This window comes from Dama dama, chromosome 11, assembly GCF_033118175.1.
Source record: "Dama dama isolate Ldn47 chromosome 11, ASM3311817v1, whole genome shotgun sequence".
Lineage (NCBI taxonomy): Eukaryota > Metazoa > Chordata > Mammalia > Artiodactyla > Cervidae > Dama > Dama dama.
Window position 1 is genome coordinate 78434193 of NC_083691.1, and position 20160 is coordinate 78454352.

Sequence of the window (20160 nt, forward strand, 5' to 3'; positions counted from 1 at the left end):
TGGGAATTCATTCATGCCTTTATCCACGCACCCACCCACCCTTCTATGTAACAAACATCCAACGCAAACCTCACACATCCTAGATCCTTGGTGTTTCATGTGTCATTGTTTAAATCTCCTCTGCTTTCTTGTAGATGAGAAAGATAAAGAAGATGGTTTCAGTTGTTTTGGTGCCAAACAAGATTCTAGAAAGAAACACTCAGCAAAAAAAAAAAAAAAGTTCTAAATAAATAAAAAGAAAAAGGAGGGAGAAAGGGAAGGGGGTGCGTGGAGAGGAAACAGGAGGCTCCCAGCGAGGGAGGGCAGGAATCTTGTTTGCTACTGACTGGGTTTTCATTTGCACCAGGAGCGCTGTGACTGAGGATAATGAGAAAACCCCCCGACCCTGTGTAGCAGGGAGGGGCCAAGATGGGATGGGGAACAGGAGTCGGAGAAGTTTCGAATTTCTTAAACTCTCCAGTCTAGATTCTGGTGTCAGCTCTGATCCTTTCCCCGCCCCCGCCCCCGCCACCACCACCTCCCCTCCCGGCCCTCTTCCAACACTTGCAATCTTCCCAAGAACTCTGAGTCTGGAAGAAAGAGAAGAAAGCAGGTGTCCAATTGGCCTTCCCCGCCTCCGCACCCACACAGGCAAGGATCGCGTCTCCGCCCGCTCGCGAGGATCCGGGCTAGCGGCCCTCACCCCAGGCTGGAATCATCAGCGCATTAGGTTTGTCCGCCCTCCTCACCTCACCGCAGATTCCCGGTCTCAGTGCCCGGTTCTGCATCTGTGAAACTCCTCGTAAACTGTGGTGTGATTTGAGTATGCCCCAAGACACGAAAGGAGCTCAGAACAGCGCCAGGCACTCTGTCGGCGCTCTGCCTGCCACCTGCGAGCGTAGGTGAGGGGTGAGGCCCCAAGCCCGGCCTGGCGGGTCCCTGTCTAGCATCACGGCCTCCCAGCATTGCGCTCCCCGCCCCTCCTCCGTCCTCTCTCCAACCAGTCACTGACACAGCCGAGCAAATGGCACCTGGTGGGCTCTGGCCTGACCTCTGCCCTAGTGACCGGACAGGGGACTAACATCAATCGAGGCCTATGGTGGCCGCTGTGCAACCCCGACATTCCCAGTCTACAGATGAGGAAACTGAGGCCTCAATCCAGTGTCAGCAACCCAGTGATCAGGCGCTTGGGTTTCCAAATCCGCCTTCTCCTCCTTACAGGATTTCTTTGGGGGTCTCCCTGGGTCCCAGGCGGAAAGTCTGGGGGCAAGGGACCAGGAAGGTTCTGGATCCCGTGTCCTAAGCCTGGATCGGGCGCTCCACTCTCACGCGGGTGGGCAGGGAGCCCGGGATGTGGCGAGCGGCCCGGCTGGGCGGTACCGAGCTCGAGGTGGGGGGTGGAGTTCCAGACCAAAGTCCCAGAGGGGCCATGACGAGTCCCGGTTGTTGCCCCGCCCTTTGACCCTCAGGATGCTTATTAACCAGGCGGCCAATAGGTGTCCGGGCAGAGGCGCGCCCCTTCAACAGAGCGGAGGACACGGCTCAGGAGTGCGGCTCCCGGGAGACCATGGAGCGCCCAGTGAAAGTGAAGGCGTGGGTGGAGGAGAACCGGGGCTCCTTCCTGCCCCCCGTCTGCAACAAGCTCCTGTGAGTCCCACGCACGCCCCCAGCCTCCTGCCCTCTGTTCTCACCTCCTCGCCATCCTTCCAACTGCTCCCCTCAATCTCCCGCTCCGAGTTCCTCCACCGGGAAGCTTGCAGAAAGGGGGATGCCATCTTCGTGGTGTTCATAGGAGGGTGAGGACGGACTCTTCCGGGTTTCGCAACCCTCCTCTGTTCCTCTTTCTGGTGACTGCATGGAAACTGTGGCCTTGCCGTCTGAGGAAGCTGGGTGACCGACCGAGATGAGAGAGATGCAGGTGCTAAGTGGTAGCCCTGCCTTCCAGGGCTGAGAAGCAGCACTCCAACCCCCACTGATTCTCAGAAATTGGGGGGCGGCGAGGTTGATGCCCCAGAATTATAATAGAACCGAGGTCTGGGAACTGCCCCGTATTACACCCCTACTGGGTCCAGGAAGCTGCAGGTGGAGGGTGAAGTCAGAGGGCCAGCTCCTGGGGCAGGCTCTCTGGTGCTCTTCCTGGCCCCCTCTGCAGCTGGGCACACACACAGACTTCCACCAGGCCTCCCTAGCCACCTCTGCCCCCAGCACCCAACAGGGCTGACCCTGGTCCAGCACTGTCTTCCTCCAGCTGAGATCTCAGGCCATCCCTGTGGCCTCTTCACCTCCTTCCCCTTCAGTCACCTGGATGGTGGGGCCTTCTGTGCTCCCCAGCTCCAGGGTCACAGTCTTGTGTTTACTGGGTTCACAGAACATCAACCAGGTAGCTTTTCAAGCCACCCAGCTCCAATCACTAACACCTTGGCTAGTTGGAGACTACCAGGTGTTTTCATATCATCTCATGTAATTCTCCCAGTAGCCCTATGAGTGGAATTTGTTTTTCTTAATATTTATTTATTTGGCTGTGCTGGGTCTTGGTTACAGCACTTGAGATCTGTGGCATGCAGGATCTTTAGTTGTGGTATGCGAGATCCAGTTCCCTGACCAGAGATTGAACCCAGGCCCCTGCTCTGGGATCATGGAGTCTTAGCCACTAGGCCACAAGGGAAGTCCTAGTCTAGGGTGGGAAATCTTAACAAGGAACTTACCCAATGTCGCAAAGCTAGTGTGGGGCAGGGTCCAAGCCCATGCAAGAGTTTGACTCCAAAGTCCACCCTCTTGTGACTGTGCAATACTGCAGTAACAGTCAACATCCCCCACCCCCAAACCTTGTCTCTTCTAGTGCTTTTGTCACCCCCAACTCTCCCCTCCACTTCATCTCTCTCCATAGTCTCACTTCAGTCCTCCACCTCCTCCCCCTCATGGTGACTCACATTCATCTGCTCCTCTCCAGCCCCACGCCGCTGCTGTGGTTCCACCCTCATCACCCTGGGCACTTCCAGGCTGCACCAGCCTCCAGGCCCCCATCCCGCTTTCCAGCACTGCCCTGATATTAGTAACCACAAAGTACAGGTCCTCCCTTCACTCATTCAGCAGATGTGAGCATGTGAACACCAACCACATGCCAGGCACAGCTCTGGACCCCGGAGGTAGACAGGAAGAAAGTGACGGAAGCCCCTTCCTGCTGGAGTGGACATTCTGGTGGGAGGAGGCAGCCAAGACATAGAAACAAACAAGGGGTACCGGTAGGCAGGCAGGCAGATGTGGTGAGCCCCAGGGCAGAAGGAAGGGGGAAGCCCACTAGAGCTGCTGTGTCCCCTCGTGCTGTGAGGGAGACGCTGCTCCGAGCTTCTCCTTGATCCCGGAGGTTCGGCTGCAGCCTTTGCATTCCTTGCTTCTGCAGCATCACTCCGCTCTCTGCCTTTATCTTCACATGGCATTCTCCTCCTAAGTGTGACTGTGTCTAAATCTTCCAGTCTTCCAGACACCAGTCATATTAGGTTAGAGCACTCCCCCCACCCCATGCCAGTGTGATCTCATCATAGCTTAACTAATTACACCTGCAATTACCCTAGTTCCCAATTAGGTCATATTCTGCGGTACTGGGGTTAGGATTTCAACATATGAATGAATATAAGGCAGAGGAAACATAGGAAGCTGCTGGAAAGTTGCTTTTACAACTGGCTGCGCCAGATCTTAGTTGCTGCATGTGGGATCTAGTTCCCTGACCAGAGATCAAACCCAGACCCCCTGCATCGGGAGCGTGGAGTCTTAGCCCCTAGATCATCGGGGAAGTCCCGAGGCTTGAGGGTTTTGAGCAGAGGAAGGACGTGGGCACACACACAGTCACAGACACACACACACACCTAGACCCTTGGATGCACATGCAGACGAAAATGGAGACTTTCAGGGACAGTGACACAGAAATAGCCCTCTCCCTCTCCCAAGTGTACTCAGGCCTCCTCCAGACCCCCCCACAGGCCCCTGCAACCCTCCTGTCCTCTCCTATGAGTCAGTTCAGGATCTCACCCCCCTCATCCATTGCAGGCACCAGAAGCAGCTCAAAATCATGTTCGTGGGGGGTCCCAACTCCAGGAAGGACTACCACATCGAGGAGGGTGAGGAGGTAGGCCTGCGGACTGCCCCCTCCCCTGACCCAGCCCAGAACGAGGGTCACTTCCCCTGCCGGGACCGGAGCCTGTGGATGGCGGGGAGGGGGGCACAACTAAAACCACGGTGCGAAACTGCTGCCTGGAAGTTGTGGGCACCAGTGACCCCCTTGACAGCTCCATCCTTGAAGAAACCCTGCTGGAGAAGCCACAGGAAAGAGCCCAGGCTTTGCGGGGGTGAGAGGCTCCAGCTGCTGGGCATCAGCCCCTGGAAACAGGGGCCATCCATGGTCCAAGGGGATGCCCCAGTCCCTTTACCCCCACACCTGAACAATGCAAGATTGGCCTCCAAAATGGGACCCAGATGCTGAGAGGGACCTGGGGCTCCACTCTGTTCCCAGGAGCCAAGTTCTCTGGGAAGGGTTAGGACTGGGAGGCCCCCCTCCTTATCGAGCGGGTACAAGGCACATCAGTTGCTGGGAGCTATCTGATGAACAGGTGGGCAGGTGGGAGGGGGGATTTGTACTGAAAACCCTTTTGTACCTTGAATTTTGAGCTGTGTTTCCATACTACCTACCCCAAAGTGAGTAAGCAAAAGTAAATCAAAAGTAAAAAGATGGGTCCCCTTGAGAGACACAGATGGGTTCCCAGCTCTTAGACTCTCTGGTGGCAAAGGATCATCATGGTTGGGGGGCACCTATCTTCCCAGAGGACCCGCTGCTAGGGTTCAAGGTCCAGGGTTCAGCTTGGTCACCAGACTCCACCCCACCCACTCCTGGTGGATGACTGTCCACTGAGGGGTCCAAACCAAGCCCTGACTGCTGGATTGCTAGCTGGTGAGGAGGGATGACCTGAGCAGGTGTCTCGCTCTGGAGGGACACTCAGGTGGCTGGGAGGAATTTGCCTAGAGGTTGTTTTTGATGGCTTGGTTCTACCCAAGGTGAGGGAGAGTGCCAGCCGCAGGTCAAACCCTGGCAGCCACAAGACTGAGTGTCAGTGCATTTGCTGTCCCTGCCTGTCCTCACCCAGCTGGAACAAAGGAGACTCCAGGGGCCAGGCTTCTTCCCAGTGAGGGAAGGGAAGCCACTGAGCTGAATTTTTCTCCTGGCTGACCTCAGGTCTCTGCCTTTCGGGTGCCCAGGCTTCACCCACCACACACACTCCACTTACCCCATTCCTTCCCTTGGGGTGAACAGGTGCAAGAGAGCCTGGGCTGGGAGTCAGGTGGACCTGGAGTCCGCCTCTTACCAACCACGTGATTTGGATGGGCTTCCTTGATAGTTCAGTTGGTAAAGAACCCACCTGCAATGCAGGAGACCCCAGTTTGATCCCTGGGTTAGGAAGATCCCCTGGAGAAGGGAAAGGCTACCCACTGCAGTATTCTGGCCTGGAGAATTCCATGGACTGTATAGACCATGGGGTCACAAAGAGTCAGACATGACTGAGCGACTTTCACTTTCACTTTCTTTCACCTCCCATCACCAGGGGGGTCCTCTGGTAGTGGAGTGGTAAAGAATCTGCCTGCCAATGCAGGAACTGCGGGAGACTTGGGTTTGACACCTGGGTCAGGAAGATCCCTAGAGTAGGAAATGACAACCCACTCCAGTATTCTTGCCTGGGAAATCCCATGGACAGCGGAGCCTGGCAGGCTATAGTCTACAGGGTCACAGAGTCGGACATGACTGAGCACACATGCACGCCACCTCTCTGAGCCTGCGTGAGTTTCCTTGCAGCTGATGGGGGACATCAGCCCCTGCCTGGTAGAAGGATGCAGTGTGTGTAGGGTATGTGCACACCTGGCAGAGAGTGGGGGTGCTTGGGTTCTCTGCACCCTCAGCCCCTCTCTGGCCCCGCCTGCCTGTAAGGCCTTTCCAGGCTGCGCAGGCCAGATTTGATTCAGCAGCTGCTTGAGCAGGTACAGTTAATCTTCCAGTTAGCCCCAGGCCCCAAACATCATTTACTTCCAAATAGAGCATCATTCCTTTTGGATTGCCCGTGGCTGTTTGGGATTTTCTGCTGTTCAGAATCTGCATCTCTGCTGATGAGGCCTGTCCCTCATCATAGGTTGTGTTGTTTAGTCGCTCAGTCGTGTCTAACTCTTTTGTGAACCTGTGGACTGTAGCCCATCAGGCTCCTCTGTCCATAGAATTTCCTAGGCAAGAATACTGGAGTGGGTTGCCATTTCCTTCTCCAGGGGATCTTCCCAGCCTAAGGATTGAACCCGAGTCTCCTGCATTGGCAGGTGGATTCTTTACTGCTGAGCCACCAGGGAACACCCCCCCCCCCCCCGCCCCCGCCACCGCCCACCCATCACAGGGCAGGCCTCTGAAATTCCACTTCCTTTCTGTGTTTTTGTTTAATGGCCACTAATACCTTGTAGCCTGCCAGAAAGGGCTTGACTTTGGCCCAGACCATCACTCCAGCCCCACCCCCCCACTCCTGTTTTCCGTGATATTTGCAGGGCCTAAGGGCTATGGCCATCTCCTTAGGATTCTCTAGGCCCTTCCTCCTCTCCCTCCAACCATGAAAGGACATCCCCCCACATACATACACATAGAGGCTTTCTCCTAGCTGAGAGGGCTTGGGGGAGTTTGCAGAATTGTTCCCTAAGAGAGACTGATAGGTTTTTTCTTATTTGTTTTAAATAACTTGCATGAATTATATTAAATAATAAGAGTAAAGATTGTTTATTGTAGAAAATGTGCAGAATACAGAAAAGACAAATGTCAACATGTACGTCATTCATAATCCCACCACTCATGGGGGCACTGTGAACACAGCCTGGTTTATGCATGTATTATACACTATGTAATTAGAATTCTCAGACATGGCCTAGTGACTACACAACAACAATAAATAGAATCCTGCTAGGTGTCATTTTGAATCTTGCTTTAACTGGATAACTTTAGCATTTTTCCATTTTACTGACAGTTATGCAAAAACATAGCTTTTAATGGCTGCATAATGTTCCATATTTTGTCTCTATCATAAAATAATGTGATTTCCCCTCTTGTTATTATTAGCATTAGTTTTTCTATTCTTTCCATCACTAATATTAATAGCTAGAGATTACTGAGTGCTAACTATGTATTGGCTATCTTTGTATACAGCATCCTGGACAACATTCTGAGTAATACTGTCATTTTATAGATAAAGAAATGGAGGCATAGAAAGACTAACTGAATTGGCCAAAGGTACATGGTGACTGGCTGAGCTGAGGACCAGGTGATGCCTTAAACTACCACTCACTGTGATAAAACAGCCATGCATGTCCACCACAAGGCAGGTGCACTTCTGACTCCCTGAAGCCACTTTTCTAGAGATGGAATGACTAGGTCAAGTTCAGCATGAAAGGTCTGGCATCCCAAGAAACCCTCATTAGAGGCATGAGCTGTGAAGACTCTTTCTGCCCTTTGCCAAATTGCCCTTCAGGGGCATTGTGTCAGCTTGCCCGTGTGTCAGACTGCAAAGTCACATTTCTCTAGTTTTCCTGAGCCCACTTAATTTCTCTTAGTAGACTCTGGGGCAAGAATCTCTATTTCCTCTAACTCCTTACATGATAATAGTAATTGTTATTATTAATAACAACCCTTCAACTATTTGGCTGGGGTTTTTAAGACCCATGCAATGTGTGACTGGTAGAGAGAAAATATGTCTTCCTCCTCCTCCTCCCAGTGCCATGGGTGATCTCAGTAAACACATTAATCAGGGACTTAGGGTGGAAGAGGACAAGTGCAGTAGGAGCCCTGCAGCACCACCCCCGTCACCCCAGGGAGACAGCCGGAAATGAGGGCTTCCATCCTCAAAGCCCCCCCACCCCCATTCATCCCAGCTCCCAGGACTGAGCACAACATTTCCATGGTCAGCTGATCTCCAGAGGGGTTTGGACCAGCCCAGCCCCTTTCCAGGGCCTCACTGTGGCCAGAGGAGCCAGCACTGGCTCCAGAGCTACACTCAGGTCCACACGGCTACTCCAGGACTAACTGTAAAACCTGGAGCAGGTCACTTCACTCTCCGAGCCTTTCTTTTTTCTTTTCTGCAGAATGGGGCTGACAATATTTTTGGAGGTTGTTATAAAGAGTTCTGATAATGTTCAGGCATACCTCAGAGATAGTGCAGGCTCGGTTCCAGACCACTAAAAGAGAGCAAATATTTCAATAAAGTGAGCCATGTGAATTTTTTGGTTTCCTACCGCATGTAAATATTTATAATATGCTGTAGTCTATTAAGTGTGCAATTGTATTATGTCTAAAAAAAACAATATATATACCTTAATTTAGAAATAATACTGTTGGGAAAATGGTATCAATAGATTTGCTCGATGCAGGGTTGTCACAAACCTTCAATTTGTTAAAAAAAAGAAAAGAGAAAGGCAATATCTGGGAACTGCAATAAAGCACAGCACAATAAAACAAGGTCTGTCAGTCACGTGCTTGCCCAGCCCCTGGGACACAGTCAAGGGGTGGTTCTCCTTACCTGGGCGATGGGTCCCTAAATTATCCAGTGGGCATCTCAGCCAGCCTCCTGCCCCCAAGCCAGACACCACCTAAGGTGTCCTGGGTATATTGATCATCACTTTAATGTGAAAGTATTACCCTCACATGTCCCCAGCACTTTTATCTATGACCTGTGTCAGGGGAAGCTGGGGCCTCAGGCAGGAGTGACTAAGCTGCTCGTAAACTCTGAGGCCTTCGGGAAGTTTCTCAGGTTTTCTGGGCAGAACTCAGGCCAAAGACCCGGAAGAGGGAGTGGGGAGGTCAGAGCCTGTCTGCTGTCCGGTCTCACAGGTGTTTTATCAGCTGGAGGGGGACATGCTTCTCCGAGTCCTGGAGCGAGGGAAACATCGGGATGTGGTCATTCGGCAGGGAGAGGTGAGGCTGGGGCCTGGAACAGGAGCCCACGGTGTCCACTCTCCTGGCTTTGGTGGAGTCTTGGTCTCCCAGCCTTTCCTGCCCTCCCACCTGCCCGACCTGTACCTCAGCCCCATCCTCAGGCCCAGCCTGACATCCTCTCTGGTTTCTGGGGTAGGGGCTGGGCAGAGAGGGTGCTGGGCCGAATCATGGTCAGCTGGGGAGGCCCCGGGGCGCTGCAGCACTGAGGTCTCCGTGGGGGACTGTAACCCTGCTGGCCCCTTGTCCCCCACCCCGTGCAGATCTTCCTCCTGCCTGCTGGGGTCCCCCACTCTCCGCAGAGGTTTGCCAACACAGTGGGGCTGGTGATTGAGCGGAAGCGGCTGAAAACAGAACTAGATGGGCTCAGGTAAATGGGTCAGATCGGGGGTCTGGGGCAGAGTTAGAGGGGCAAGCAGCAGGGGAAAGGATCCCAGACAGACCCAAGAAAGCCACTCAACCACCACTGAGAGGGTTGGTGGCAATGGAGATCCTACATTTGCTGGCAGATGGGGAAGGATTTGGGTAGGTAGCAGAGTGGGTCTGATGATGCAGGGGAGGGTGTATTCTCTGTGAACCCCTGGGAGCCCATTAACCTGATACCTTATGGCCAGGCCCAGAACGAGTGGAATCTTATTTCCCTGACCAGGGATCAAAGCCACACCCCCTGCACTGGAAGCATAGAGTCTTAAACATTGGATGCCCAGGGAAGTCCCAGAACCCATGCTTTCTGCACTGAAGTCTGCTGGGGAAGGGCAGGGCGGTGGGGGCGGGGTGGGGGAGCGGATGCCAAAATCATACTCCAGGGCAGCCTGGAACACTGCTGCTTCTCCCAGCCTCCAATTCCAGAGTTTAGTCAGTCTCCATTAGTGCGGCCCTCTGCTTGTTTCTCCAACCCCAGCTCATTCCACACCCAGCGCTGACATTTGTATAACATTTGCTATCTGTCGGGCACCACTTTATGTTTATGCCTTTAATCCTCACAACGATCCTATCACCTTATCCAGTGGGTACTGTTATCCCCTGTACTCGACAGACGAAGAAATAGAGCCCAGGGAAGTTGAGTTGGCTAGAAAGTGGCCAAGCTGGAACTATAGAGAAATACAAAGTTTGGGCCGGGCCAGACACGATGGGCAGTGTGAGTCAGCACCTAGGAGGGGACGAACGTGGGTGCAGAGATGGGTGATGTGTTTCTATAGCTGAGGTCACATCTGGTTCCAATCAGTTACCTGATTAATATCCCCTGAAAGGAGGACTAAACTTGTGGCTCATTTTTCCAAAAGCTAAGCAATTTTTGAGGTATTTTTTAACTAAGAAAATTAAAATTTCCCAACAAGCTACTGAAATCAGGATACTTTGCCCCACATCTTCTGTTATAAAGGACATTTTAAAAATGTTTCCCTTTTTTATAATTACCAAAGTCCTACAGGTTTGTCCTTGAAATCTGGAAAAGTACAAGAAAGCAAAATGAACAAAATTAAAATCACTTGTCGGGAAAAGGGTAAATTTTATAGTATGCGAATGATATCTCAATAAAAAAAAATAAAGAGAAAACACACAGAAAAAAAGTCATCCCACCAAAAAACCCTAACAAAACACTTTCTATCTCATCTTTTTTTCCATGCATATCTGTTCCTTACAACATTGTAGTTTTATTGCAAGTATGGGTTTGAGTTTTGTTTTTACATTAAAAAAAAAACTCATGAGTACTTCTCATACTATTAAATGCTTTGCAAAAACCACAATGTTAATGGCTGCATGCAAACCTACTGCAGAATAGTCTTACAGAAATAGCTGCCTGGCCTTAAATGTGAAAATAAAATTTTCAGTGGGGTTTTATATAGGGAGTCTTTAGTAATGGAGAGGACAGCATCTTCGGGAACATTTTTACAGCAAAGTCAATAACAGATTTCATCTGCTTTTGACCTTTAATAAAAGCCAGGGGCTCAACATTAAAATGCTACTGGAAGGCATTGAGGTCCAGTTATGAGACTTTCTGGTAGCCAGCTCCATCCCACGATTGAGCTTAGGGTGTCAGGCAGGGTGGATGCACTGTGTGTCTATGAACCATTGTCTGTAAGCAGAACCACTTCTCTTTTTGGGGGGAGCTGCAGAGCAGAGCTGGCCTGGTCCTGGGAGCTAAGTTTGGGGATCAGGCATTCAGTCAGCAGATGCACTGCCTACACAGGGTCCTGAGGCCCGGCCCTGGTCTGCCAGATACTCCTGAGGCCAGTGGAGTTGCCTGCTAGGCTGGGTTGGGGGCCTGGGTGGGCTTCAGGGAGTCTTGTGTGCACGCTCAAGTCACTCAGTTGAATCTGTGGGTTTTGTGGGGTTTTTGTGGCCCTGTGGATTGTAGCCTGCCAGGCTCCTCTGCTCATGGGGTTCTCCAGGCACAGGAAGCCTGCTAGAGACACATGGTCAGTCCTTCAGAGAAGAGACACAGCACTTTGCTCTAGTTCTCAAAGGCATCCATGACCCCAAAAGGAGAAGGACCCCTCCTACCTGGGGGGCATCTGTGGCATGCTGGATCCTTGAGGTTTCGTGTGCTCTGACCTAGACTGCCAGCAGGCTGGTGGGAATCCAGCCGCAGGGCCAGAATCGGACTCAGCCCCAGCTTCTTCTTTTGGAAAAACACTTGTCACTGATGCTCTCTAGGCTTCTAGGACTGTCTCCAATCTGTCCTGTTTTGGCCACTGACAGGTTGCGTAGTTTCCCCCCTGAACCTCAGAGCTCTATCTGCTTGGTAAATGGTATTGTTTGGCGAACCAGGAAGAGCTATGGGAGTGGGGTGGATAACAGCCCTCCCACGCTGGGGCCACACAGGGCCTCCAGGGAGAGCTGGGTGTGGGTGGGCGCATTGGCCACTAGGTCGCGCTAACAGGATGTAGCAGGTGGTCAGCTCGGCGGAGCCAGCTGGGCCCAGTAGTCCACAAGCAGAGCCAGGCCTGAGGGAGGCTGCCCTGCAACGCCCGGGTGAAGAGCTGGGTGCCTGTCCTTTGTTCTGGCAGGTACTACGTAGGGGACACCACGGACGTCCTGTATGAGAAGTGGTTCTACTGCGAGGACCTCGGCACACAGTTGGCCCCCATCATCCAGGAGTAAGCCCCCAGCCCCTGCCCCTTGCCCTCCTGAGGTCCTGCGCTCTGGCCGGGGGCAAGCAGACCCAGCCCAGCAGGGCTCTGGGGGAGCATCCACCAGCCTGGAGTAATGATGCCCAGGATTTAGGGAGAAAGTCTGCCCCTCCCAGGATGGAAGGGCCCCAGATTGGAAAGCTCCACCCCTGTGGAGTGGAGGCAGGGGAAAGGAGTGTGGATATACAGGAGATCATGTGAGGGTGCCATGAGTGTACCATGTGTGGGCTCCTGCACTTCGGAGTGTGTGTGTGTGTGTGCGTGAGCACGCACATGTGTCTTTAGCCCCCTCCTCCTCCTCCTTTGTCCCTGCAGGTTCTTCAGCTCTGAGCAGTACAGAACAGGAAAGCCCAACCCTGGTGAGGCCCCTGGGAGCCATCTTTCTCTCTCTCCCTCCCCCGACCTTTTCCAGGGAAGGGTGGGTCTTGGCCCCGGTACCAGAGTCTCCTTTTGAGTACTCTGCCCTGTATTCAAGGCACAAGAAGATGGCATGAAATATACCCCCACATGGCTACTTGGTGCCTGGGCTGGAGACAGAGCCCATTCCAGTGACTGGGAGCTGGGACCCCTGGGAACCAGGCCTGCTGGGACTGGGTGGGCGGAGCCAGAGGACACTGACCACATCTGTACCGTGGGTGCAGACCAGCTGCTCAAGGGACCACCGTTCCCCCTGAGCACACGATCCGTCATGGAGCCCATGTGCCTGGAGGCCTGGCTGGATGGCCACCGCAAGGAGCTGCAGGCGGGCACGCCCCTCAGCTTGTTTGGGGACACCTATGAGAGCCAGGTAATGCAGCCTTGGGTCAACCAGGGCGTCAGCCCAGCAGCCCTGGGAGATGGGAACTAATCACACATGGACACACACACACACTCACTCATACACACACACACTCATACACACACACACACTCACAGGCCAGTCGTGGACACAAGCATAGGCCTTCTTGTTTCCTCCCTTACTCCGAGAATGATGGCTTTGCTGTGAGTGGAAGCCCATGGAGGCTACATGGTCCCCAGCAATCTTTCTTTGCCTTCAGAATAGGGATTAGGGGGTTGCCCCATCCACTGAGGGGTTCCTGGGAGTCTGGAGTCATCCCCCTGCCAGGACTTCTGGGCCTTTGGCCAATCATAGCCTTGGGAACCAGGAGGGAGAGAGATATTTGGGGGTGAGGGTTGGGTGGAGAGTTGCACAGAGACCCAAAGCTGGTCTCCTTTCATTCAACATTTACTGAGTGTCTATTATGTTTTAGGCTTTAGTAGGAAAATAAGATAGAGTCACTCCCTCAGAGTGTGTATGGCCTGATAAATGGAAAAGTTCAATAACAACTGCCATGATTATGTGATATGTTCTGTGGTAGAGAAGCTACAGGAAGTCATAGGACAATAAAGGAGGAACCAGGCTGTGAGGGAAGACAGGACAACTTCCTGGAGAAGGTGATGTATAAGCTGAGTTTTAAACCTATTGTAGGAGTTTGCAAAAGGAAGAAAGGGAGATGGAGAGTGCATTCCAGGTGAAGGAGAAGCCTGAGTAAAGGCATGGAGGCTTGAAACAGGCTGGCACTGCAAATAGCTGAGGTTGGGGAACCAGGACAGGGAAGTAGGGGCAAAGGCACAACTGCTAGATGGCCAGCGTAGCAGGCAGTGCCCATGTGCGAGCAGCTCTCCTGGGCTGGGCAAGGTGCAAGGACTTATGCTAGAGACAAGAGACTTTCATCTAAGTGTTGAGCAGGGCGGGTGACCAGACTAGAGTGGTGGTTCAGAAAGATCACTGTGGCCTGTGTGAGGACCAGATCAGCAGGGCGAGTGTGGCAACGTGGAGACCTGCCAGGAGGCTCACGTTTGCTTGTGCTTTACAGCTGGTCACTGTCACATCCCTGGGAGTTTGCATTAGACACCCCTGTGGAGGGACGCTCACTGGATGCAGACCTACCCTAAGAGGCCTGGCCAGCCCAGCCCTGAGCTCACACAGGGCCATGAGAGCCAGCATGCCCCACCAAGCCCCTCCCACCCCATTCTCTCACCCCCTCCTCCTCCCCGCTTCAATTCACTCCAGCAAATATCTACTGAGGCTCACTCAGGGCTGGTAGGAGCATGGCCCACACAGCGGTTGTGGGCTTCCAAGCTGATGCAGGTCAGAGAGGCTCAGCCTCCCTGTCCCTCTTTTTCATTCCCTCCCAACTCCCTCCACCTCCTTAGGTCAGACTGCGAACATCACACGGAGGAAGGGAGAAGGGCATCCTCTGGGGAGTTCACGTGTGTGCTCTGTGGCTCTGCCCTGTGCTGTGTTCACACACATGCCTAGTGTGTCCCTGGTAGGCGTGCCTCCATACAGGTCAGCAGTAGCTGTGTTGAGCGTCAGAGGGAGCAGACATCCATGTGCATGTGAAAGGCAGGCATGTGTGATCCCAAAGAGCAGGTGGCTGGGGTGGGAAGGGGGTGGGGAGGGCCTGGGCAGCCTTCCTCTCTAAGACCAGGCCTCTGCTCTGCATATGGAAATGAGGTTGTGTTGTGGGCCCCACTCCTGCCCCACACAGGGCTCGTGTCTGGGGGCCAGGTTCAAAGCCCTCTCCTATGTGGGGTAGGATGCACCAGAAAGACCTGTGTCACTTCCCACCAGGTGATGGTCCACGGACAAGGCAGCAGCCAAGGCCTGAGACAGGACGTGGACGTATGGCTGTGGCAGCTGGCAAGTGGGGTCCGGGGAGAGGGTGGCACGCCTCCTGCCTCACCTGGGGGCCGGGCTGCTTTGGGGCCTTGGATGCCCACAGTATGGACCAGTTCCCGGGGCCTCCTTGCCAAAGCTCTCTCAGGGATGCTCAGACAGGTGTTGTGGCCCAACAGGCTCCATTCACTTCTCCTACTCCTCTTTCCTAGGAGGGCTCCTCTGTGATGACGATGGAAGGACAGCGCCTGAGCCTGACCCCTGATGACAGCCTCCTGGTGCCAGCTGGGACTCTGTGAGTCCCCGGGGAGGATCTACCCCCTGCCGTGGACCTGCCCTCCTTTCCCTGGGGTCCCAGCCTTATCTGACCCTGCCCACCTGCATCTCCACAGGTATGGCTGGGAGCGAGGGCAAGGCTCCGTGGCCCTGTCTGTGACCCAGGATCCCGCCTGCAAGAAGTCCCTGGGATGACTGATCCTCCCACTGTGGGCCCAGAGCACCCACCCTGGCCAAGTAACTCTCCCAGCCCCACTGTTCCTACGTACACTGCTGCTCAGAGACTCAGTGTCCCCTGGACTGGGCCCTGGACACGATCATCATCCACTCTCTTCCTGTCCTCTCGGCTAGGCTGCCAGCTTCCTGGGGGCCGCAGCTCCCCTTCTCCCCTAAGAGGCCTCAGCCCACTGCCCTGCGTGCTCCTGCCAGGTGGACTGCTGCCTGGGGCCGGCTCCTCGCCGCCCTCCATCCACAGGCTCAGTGCAGCTCTTGCCTGCCGCCAAGAAGCCCTCAATAAAGGCTTGCTGGCCGACAAGCGCCTGCGGGTCTGCACACACACGGCCTGTGGTCTCTGTCGGACACTGAGTGCTCCCTGACTGGGTGTATGTGGGGGGTCTGGGCACCCGCTGACCATGGACGTGTGGAAGCTCTGGGCTCGAGTCCCCCTGCTTGCTTAGAGAAGTGCTCGGGCTGTGTGTGCCCCTCCATGCGTGCTGCTGTGCCTGTCCTGGGGGCATGGCTGAAGTCTCTCTGCCTCTTTCTCACTAATTCTTTTTACATAACTTTAAGAAATAGCATCTGTTGAGCATTTTTCTCCCCAATAACAGGAATGATTTGTGCTCATTGTAGAAAACGTAGAAATACATAAAACCACAAAATCCCCCAGGTGAAGTTAACCACGGTTAATACATGAAGATTGTGACGAGCCTCAGAGGGGCTTGGTGGTAGGGGGAGCGCCACCTGGCCCCATCCCCCTGCTCCCCCCTCTCTATGTACAGGCCCCCGTGGGGCCCAGGAGTTTGGGAGTTGAGGATGCAGCAGTGGGTCGAGATGAATCATGGGAGCTGCAGCAGGAGATTGGGGCTCAGTATCCTGGGACTTCAAGGAGAAGTTGATGAGGGGTCGCTCGCTGAGGGAACTGAAGCTGTGTCTGGACGAAACAGGTCCCTGGGTAGAGACTAGGCTTCCTCCGGAAAACCTGGGTCTGAACCCTGCCTACCCTACACCTGCCTACCAGCTCACTGCTTGGATCCCCTCCACCGACAAACCGCCAAAGGAGACCCTGACTTTGCTGAAAGGCCCTGAGGGGTGTCTGGACCTTCACTCACCACCCCTCTAGAGGACTTCCTCTCCTGCCAGCCAGGAATAAACACCAGCAGCCTCCCCCTACCTTTCTACCACTCTAGGGCAGTGACGCGTTCCTCTGTACAGGAACCAAAGAGGGAACATCAATGTCCCAGGAGCTCCCCCCCCATCCTGTGCGCCCAGATGGCCACAAGAAGGGTCCCCTAGTTCTAAGGATGTGTCTAATCCAAGAGAGAAAATCATGAAAATTAGGTCCCCTGTTTTTCTGACCACCAATTCTATGCCAGGGAATTTGCCAGAAGTTTTTACAGAAATGACCTCACTGAATCCTTACAACTGCCTAAGAAAGTGGTGGCACCACATCTTACAGCTGAGGCTTAGACAGCTTTGGAAGGCAGGCAGCTCTGTTTCCAACCCAGGCTTGTCTGCATTCAAAGCTCAGGCTGGTGGTCCCACCACCCTACACCCTATCTGCTCTCAGCCTTGGACAGTGGGAGCCCAGGGCAGGGGAGAGGCTTGGCGGGGGGGTGGTGTCTGGGGAGAGAGGCCAGTGTCCACTGTCTGATACCCCAAGACTCAGACTGAGCTGGCAGCACGGGGCATCTGCTGACCACAGTCATTTAGCACAGGGGCAGCCGGGGTCGGGGGTGGGGGTCGGGGGGGGGGGAGGTGTGTGATCCTAGAGCCTGGAACCACAGCCTCTCTTGGTGCTGTCCCAGGTTACTCCATCTCTGCCCACAGGCCTGGCCCCATGGACTCATGAGAACACCACACAGTGGGAGAACAGGATTTAGACCTTGTCTGAAAGCAGCCCTAGCCTTCTGCTCCTGTCTCTGCAGTGAATGCTGGGTGATGGCCCACCAAGTGGGATGAACAGTGGCAGGGCAACTCGAGGATTCTCAGGATGGTTCTGTTTGTGGGAGAAGCCCCCAGGTCCCAGGGCATGGCAGTAGAAACTTGGCAGGGGAGCCCTCTGCACGTGGGATGTACTTCATCATGGATGTGGACCTGGGACCATCACAGACTCTGGAACTGTCAGGAATCTGAGAATCAGGACAGCAGGCTGTTTCCACTAGGCAGTGAGCATAACGGTCAAGGTGTCGACTGGACCCTCCACCTCCTTCTCCCAGGACAACATCTTGTTGGCTCCACAATCCTTGCTGCCAGAGTTGGTGGGGGCAGGGAGCCACCCAGTCTGTATCTGTAATGGGAGTGGGGTGGGGGCCCAGGGTGGCCTGCATGGTCCCGAGAGCTGTGAGTTGTCAGGACCAGCTCCTGCCTTCAGGCAAGCAAATGTCGGACCACTCAGGGCTGTAAACACGCTCCCCAGCCACACCCCAGCCGGGCCTTCCTCCCGCTTCAGGGCTCCTCTGGGCCTCCTCTCACCCTGCTGAGCCCTCATCCTGGTGTGCCAGAGGCAATGCAGATCCCAGTCTGAGGCTGGGCTTAGAGACCTCACAGGCTGGCCACTCTCTACTCTGGGGAGGTGGAGAGGGAGGGAGAGCGGCAGGGTTCCTCTTCGCGTGCAAATAGGAACACAGGGTGTTTCTTGGTGGCTGCAAGGATAATGATGAAACCCCCAGGATATTGAGTCATTGTGCTGGCCAGCTGATAGCAAGCACTGACCCCCGTGCAATTGCACAGGGGTCGGACAGCTGGAGAAACGTCTCTCAGGTCCACGGCCCAAGCAGCCCATGGGATTTCCTAACCTGAGCCATCCCTCTCCCCTTCCTTCTCTCTCTCCCTCCTGGCTCCCTCTCTCCCTCCCTCCCTCTCCCCTGTCCTCCTCTCCCTCGGCCCTGACCACTGCCTTGGGGTCACCTGGAGAGGCCACTGCTTCTTGCCACCCGGCCTTCTCCCCCATCGTGTCTGCCCTCCTGGCGCCAGTCCTGGGCATGGAGTTTGTCCTGGGCCTGGTGGGGAACAGCCTGGCCTTCTTCATCTTCTGCTTGCGCTCGCGGCCCTGGACGTCCAACACCGTGTTCCTGCTCAGCCTGGTGGTCGCGGATTTCCTCCTGATCCTCAACCTGCCCCTTCGTGTCGATTACTACCTCCTCCACGAGACCTGGCGCTTCGGCGACACCGCCTGCAAAGTGAACCTGTTCATGATCGCCACCAACCGCACGGCCAGCGTGGTCTTCCTCACGGCCGTGGCGCTCAAGGTGGCGCGGCCACACCACGCGCTGAGCAGGGCCTCGGCTGGGGGCGCTGCCCGCGTGGCCGGGGGTCTCTGGGGGGCACTCCTGCTCCTCAACGGGCACCTGCTGCTGACCACCCACTCCAGCCAGTCCTGCCTCAGTTACCGGCTGGGCACGAGACCCTCGGCCTCACTCAGATGGCACCAGGCCCTGTTCGTGGTGGAGTTCTTCCTGCCGCTGGCGCTCATCCTCTTTGCCATCGTGAGCATCATGCTCACCATCCGCCGCCGCGGCCTGGACGGGCAGGTGGGCCCGCGGAGGGCCATGCGCGTCCTCGCCGCTGTGGTGGGCGTCTACACCATCTGCTTCCTGCCTAGCATGGTCTTCGGCGTCGCTTCCATCGTGGCCTCCCGCCTGCGTGCCTGCCGCGCCCTGGATCTCTGCTCGCAGCTCTTCCACGGCTCCCTGGCCTCCACCTACCTCAACAGCGTCCTAGACCCCGTGCTCTATTGCTTCTCCAGCCCCAGCTTCCTCCGCCAGGGGCGGGCGCTGCTGGGCCTCGCCCAGGGCTGGCAAGGCTCAGACGGCGACAAGAGCACCTACTGGCCCTCCGCCAGGCGCAGGGCATGCTCTAGGAAGGCGGCGGCCACAAGGAGGCTGCAGGCGGAGGTCTCGGAGGAAGAGTGACCAGGAAGGCCCCTCCCAGAACTGGGGTTCTGCTGCGGGTGCCTCAGGACGGAGGAATGCCTGGTCCTGGGCTGGAGGGCCAGGGTTCGTCCCTGGACGGTTGCTAGCAAGGGCCCCTCAACCGACCAGACAAAGGACCGCTGCAGGAGCCAGGTGGGTGGCAGGGAGAGAAGAGGGTCTGGGCTTGGAGTCGTGTGTCTGATGTCGTGGGGATGATGGCCTGACAGCACAGAGCACGACGGCAGGTGGAAACAGCCAGGGACTGCCAGCTCAGCACTGGGCCACAGCTGCCTTGTCCCAGGTCAGAGCCAGGGAACTGTGAGAGAAGTCTTCTTTTAGAAATTTTGTTGTTGTTCAGTTGCCAGGTCATGTCCAACTGTTTGTGACCCCATGGACTGCAGCACAGCAGGCTTCCCTGTTCTTCACTATCTCCCAGAGTTTGCTCAAACTCTTGTGCATTGAGTCAGTGATGCCATCTAACCATCTCATCCTGTCACCCCCTTCTCCTGTTGCCCTCAATCTTTCCTAGCATCAGGGTCTTTTCTGAAATTGGACAGCTATTTTTCCTACTATCTCCAGTTGGTTGGTTTTTTTTTTTTTTTTCCAATACTAATAAACTTCCTTTTGAAAATGCAAGCCTATCTCAAATGATCTAAGGAAAATCAGTAAGTATCTGCAGGTTCATCTGGCATCAGGAGGGTTCAAACTGAGTTCCCCAAGATTAAGGGACACTCTGGGGACAGAGTGGAGAAGCTATCCAGGGCACCATCCTTCCACAGGAATCCTAGAGCCCCATATGTCCTTAAAGTCAGAACACTCCCCGGGAGAGGTCCTCAGGCTCCCAGGATGGGTGGCCCACCTGGATCCCCAGGAGGCCCCCACCCTGCTCTCCTCTGGGACAATGTGGGGATCTTCAGCCTGGGGAGTTATCATCTCCCCCAGTTCAGGCTCCTGGACCCCCTCCCCTGGCTTTTCTTAGCCCCAAGT

The 20160-nt window shown here is 54.8% G+C and overlaps 2 protein-coding genes across 3 annotated transcripts; both read left to right on the plus strand.

Annotated features, from left to right (window-relative positions):
* Nucleotides 1-1424: 1424 nt before the first annotated feature.
* Nucleotides 1425-15601, plus strand: HAAO (3-hydroxyanthranilate 3,4-dioxygenase). 2 transcript variants are annotated; one of them, XM_061155514.1, is made up of 10 exons: nucleotides 1427-1626; nucleotides 4024-4102; nucleotides 8873-8956; nucleotides 9238-9344; nucleotides 11983-12072; nucleotides 12421-12464; nucleotides 12747-12892; nucleotides 14723-14791; nucleotides 14980-15062; nucleotides 15160-15601. In XM_061155514.1, exons 1-10 carry the CDS (start codon nucleotides 1547-1549, stop codon nucleotides 15236-15238), a joined length of 861 nt encoding a protein of 286 aa, XP_061011497.1. In that variant the 5' UTR covers nucleotides 1427-1546; the 3' UTR covers nucleotides 15239-15601. The 2 variants fall into 2 exon arrangements, with proteins under 2 accessions (XP_061011498.1, XP_061011497.1); XM_061155515.1 differs by lacking the exon at nucleotides 8873-8956 and having other exon boundaries at nucleotides 1425-1626.
* A 1426-nt stretch (nucleotides 15602-17027) lies between these two features.
* Nucleotides 17028-19788, plus strand: OXER1 (oxoeicosanoid receptor 1). The gene has a single exon (XM_061155516.1). It carries the CDS (start codon nucleotides 18043-18045, stop codon nucleotides 19171-19173), a length of 1131 nt encoding a protein of 376 aa, XP_061011499.1. The 5' UTR covers nucleotides 17028-18042; the 3' UTR covers nucleotides 19174-19788.
* The last annotated feature ends 372 nt before the right edge of the window (nucleotides 19789-20160 follow it).

Excerpts from the sequence above, each read along its gene's own strand:
- HAAO (XM_061155514.1), top strand. The coding sequence starts at position 1,547 with ATGGAGCGCCCAGTGAAAGTGAAGGCGTGGGTGGAGGAGAACCGGGGC. Across the intron at positions 8,957-9,237 it reads TGGTCATTCGGCAGGGAGAG|ATCTTCCTCCTGCCTGCTGG; the intron begins GTGAGGCTGGGG and ends CACCCCGTGCAG. Across the intron at positions 14,792-14,979 it reads ACGTATGGCTGTGGCAGCTG|GAGGGCTCCTCTGTGATGAC; the intron begins GCAAGTGGGGTC and ends CCTCTTTCCTAG.
- OXER1 (XM_061155516.1), top strand. The coding sequence starts at position 18,043 with ATGGGATTTCCTAACCTGAGCCATCCCTCTCCCCTTCCTTCTCTCTCT.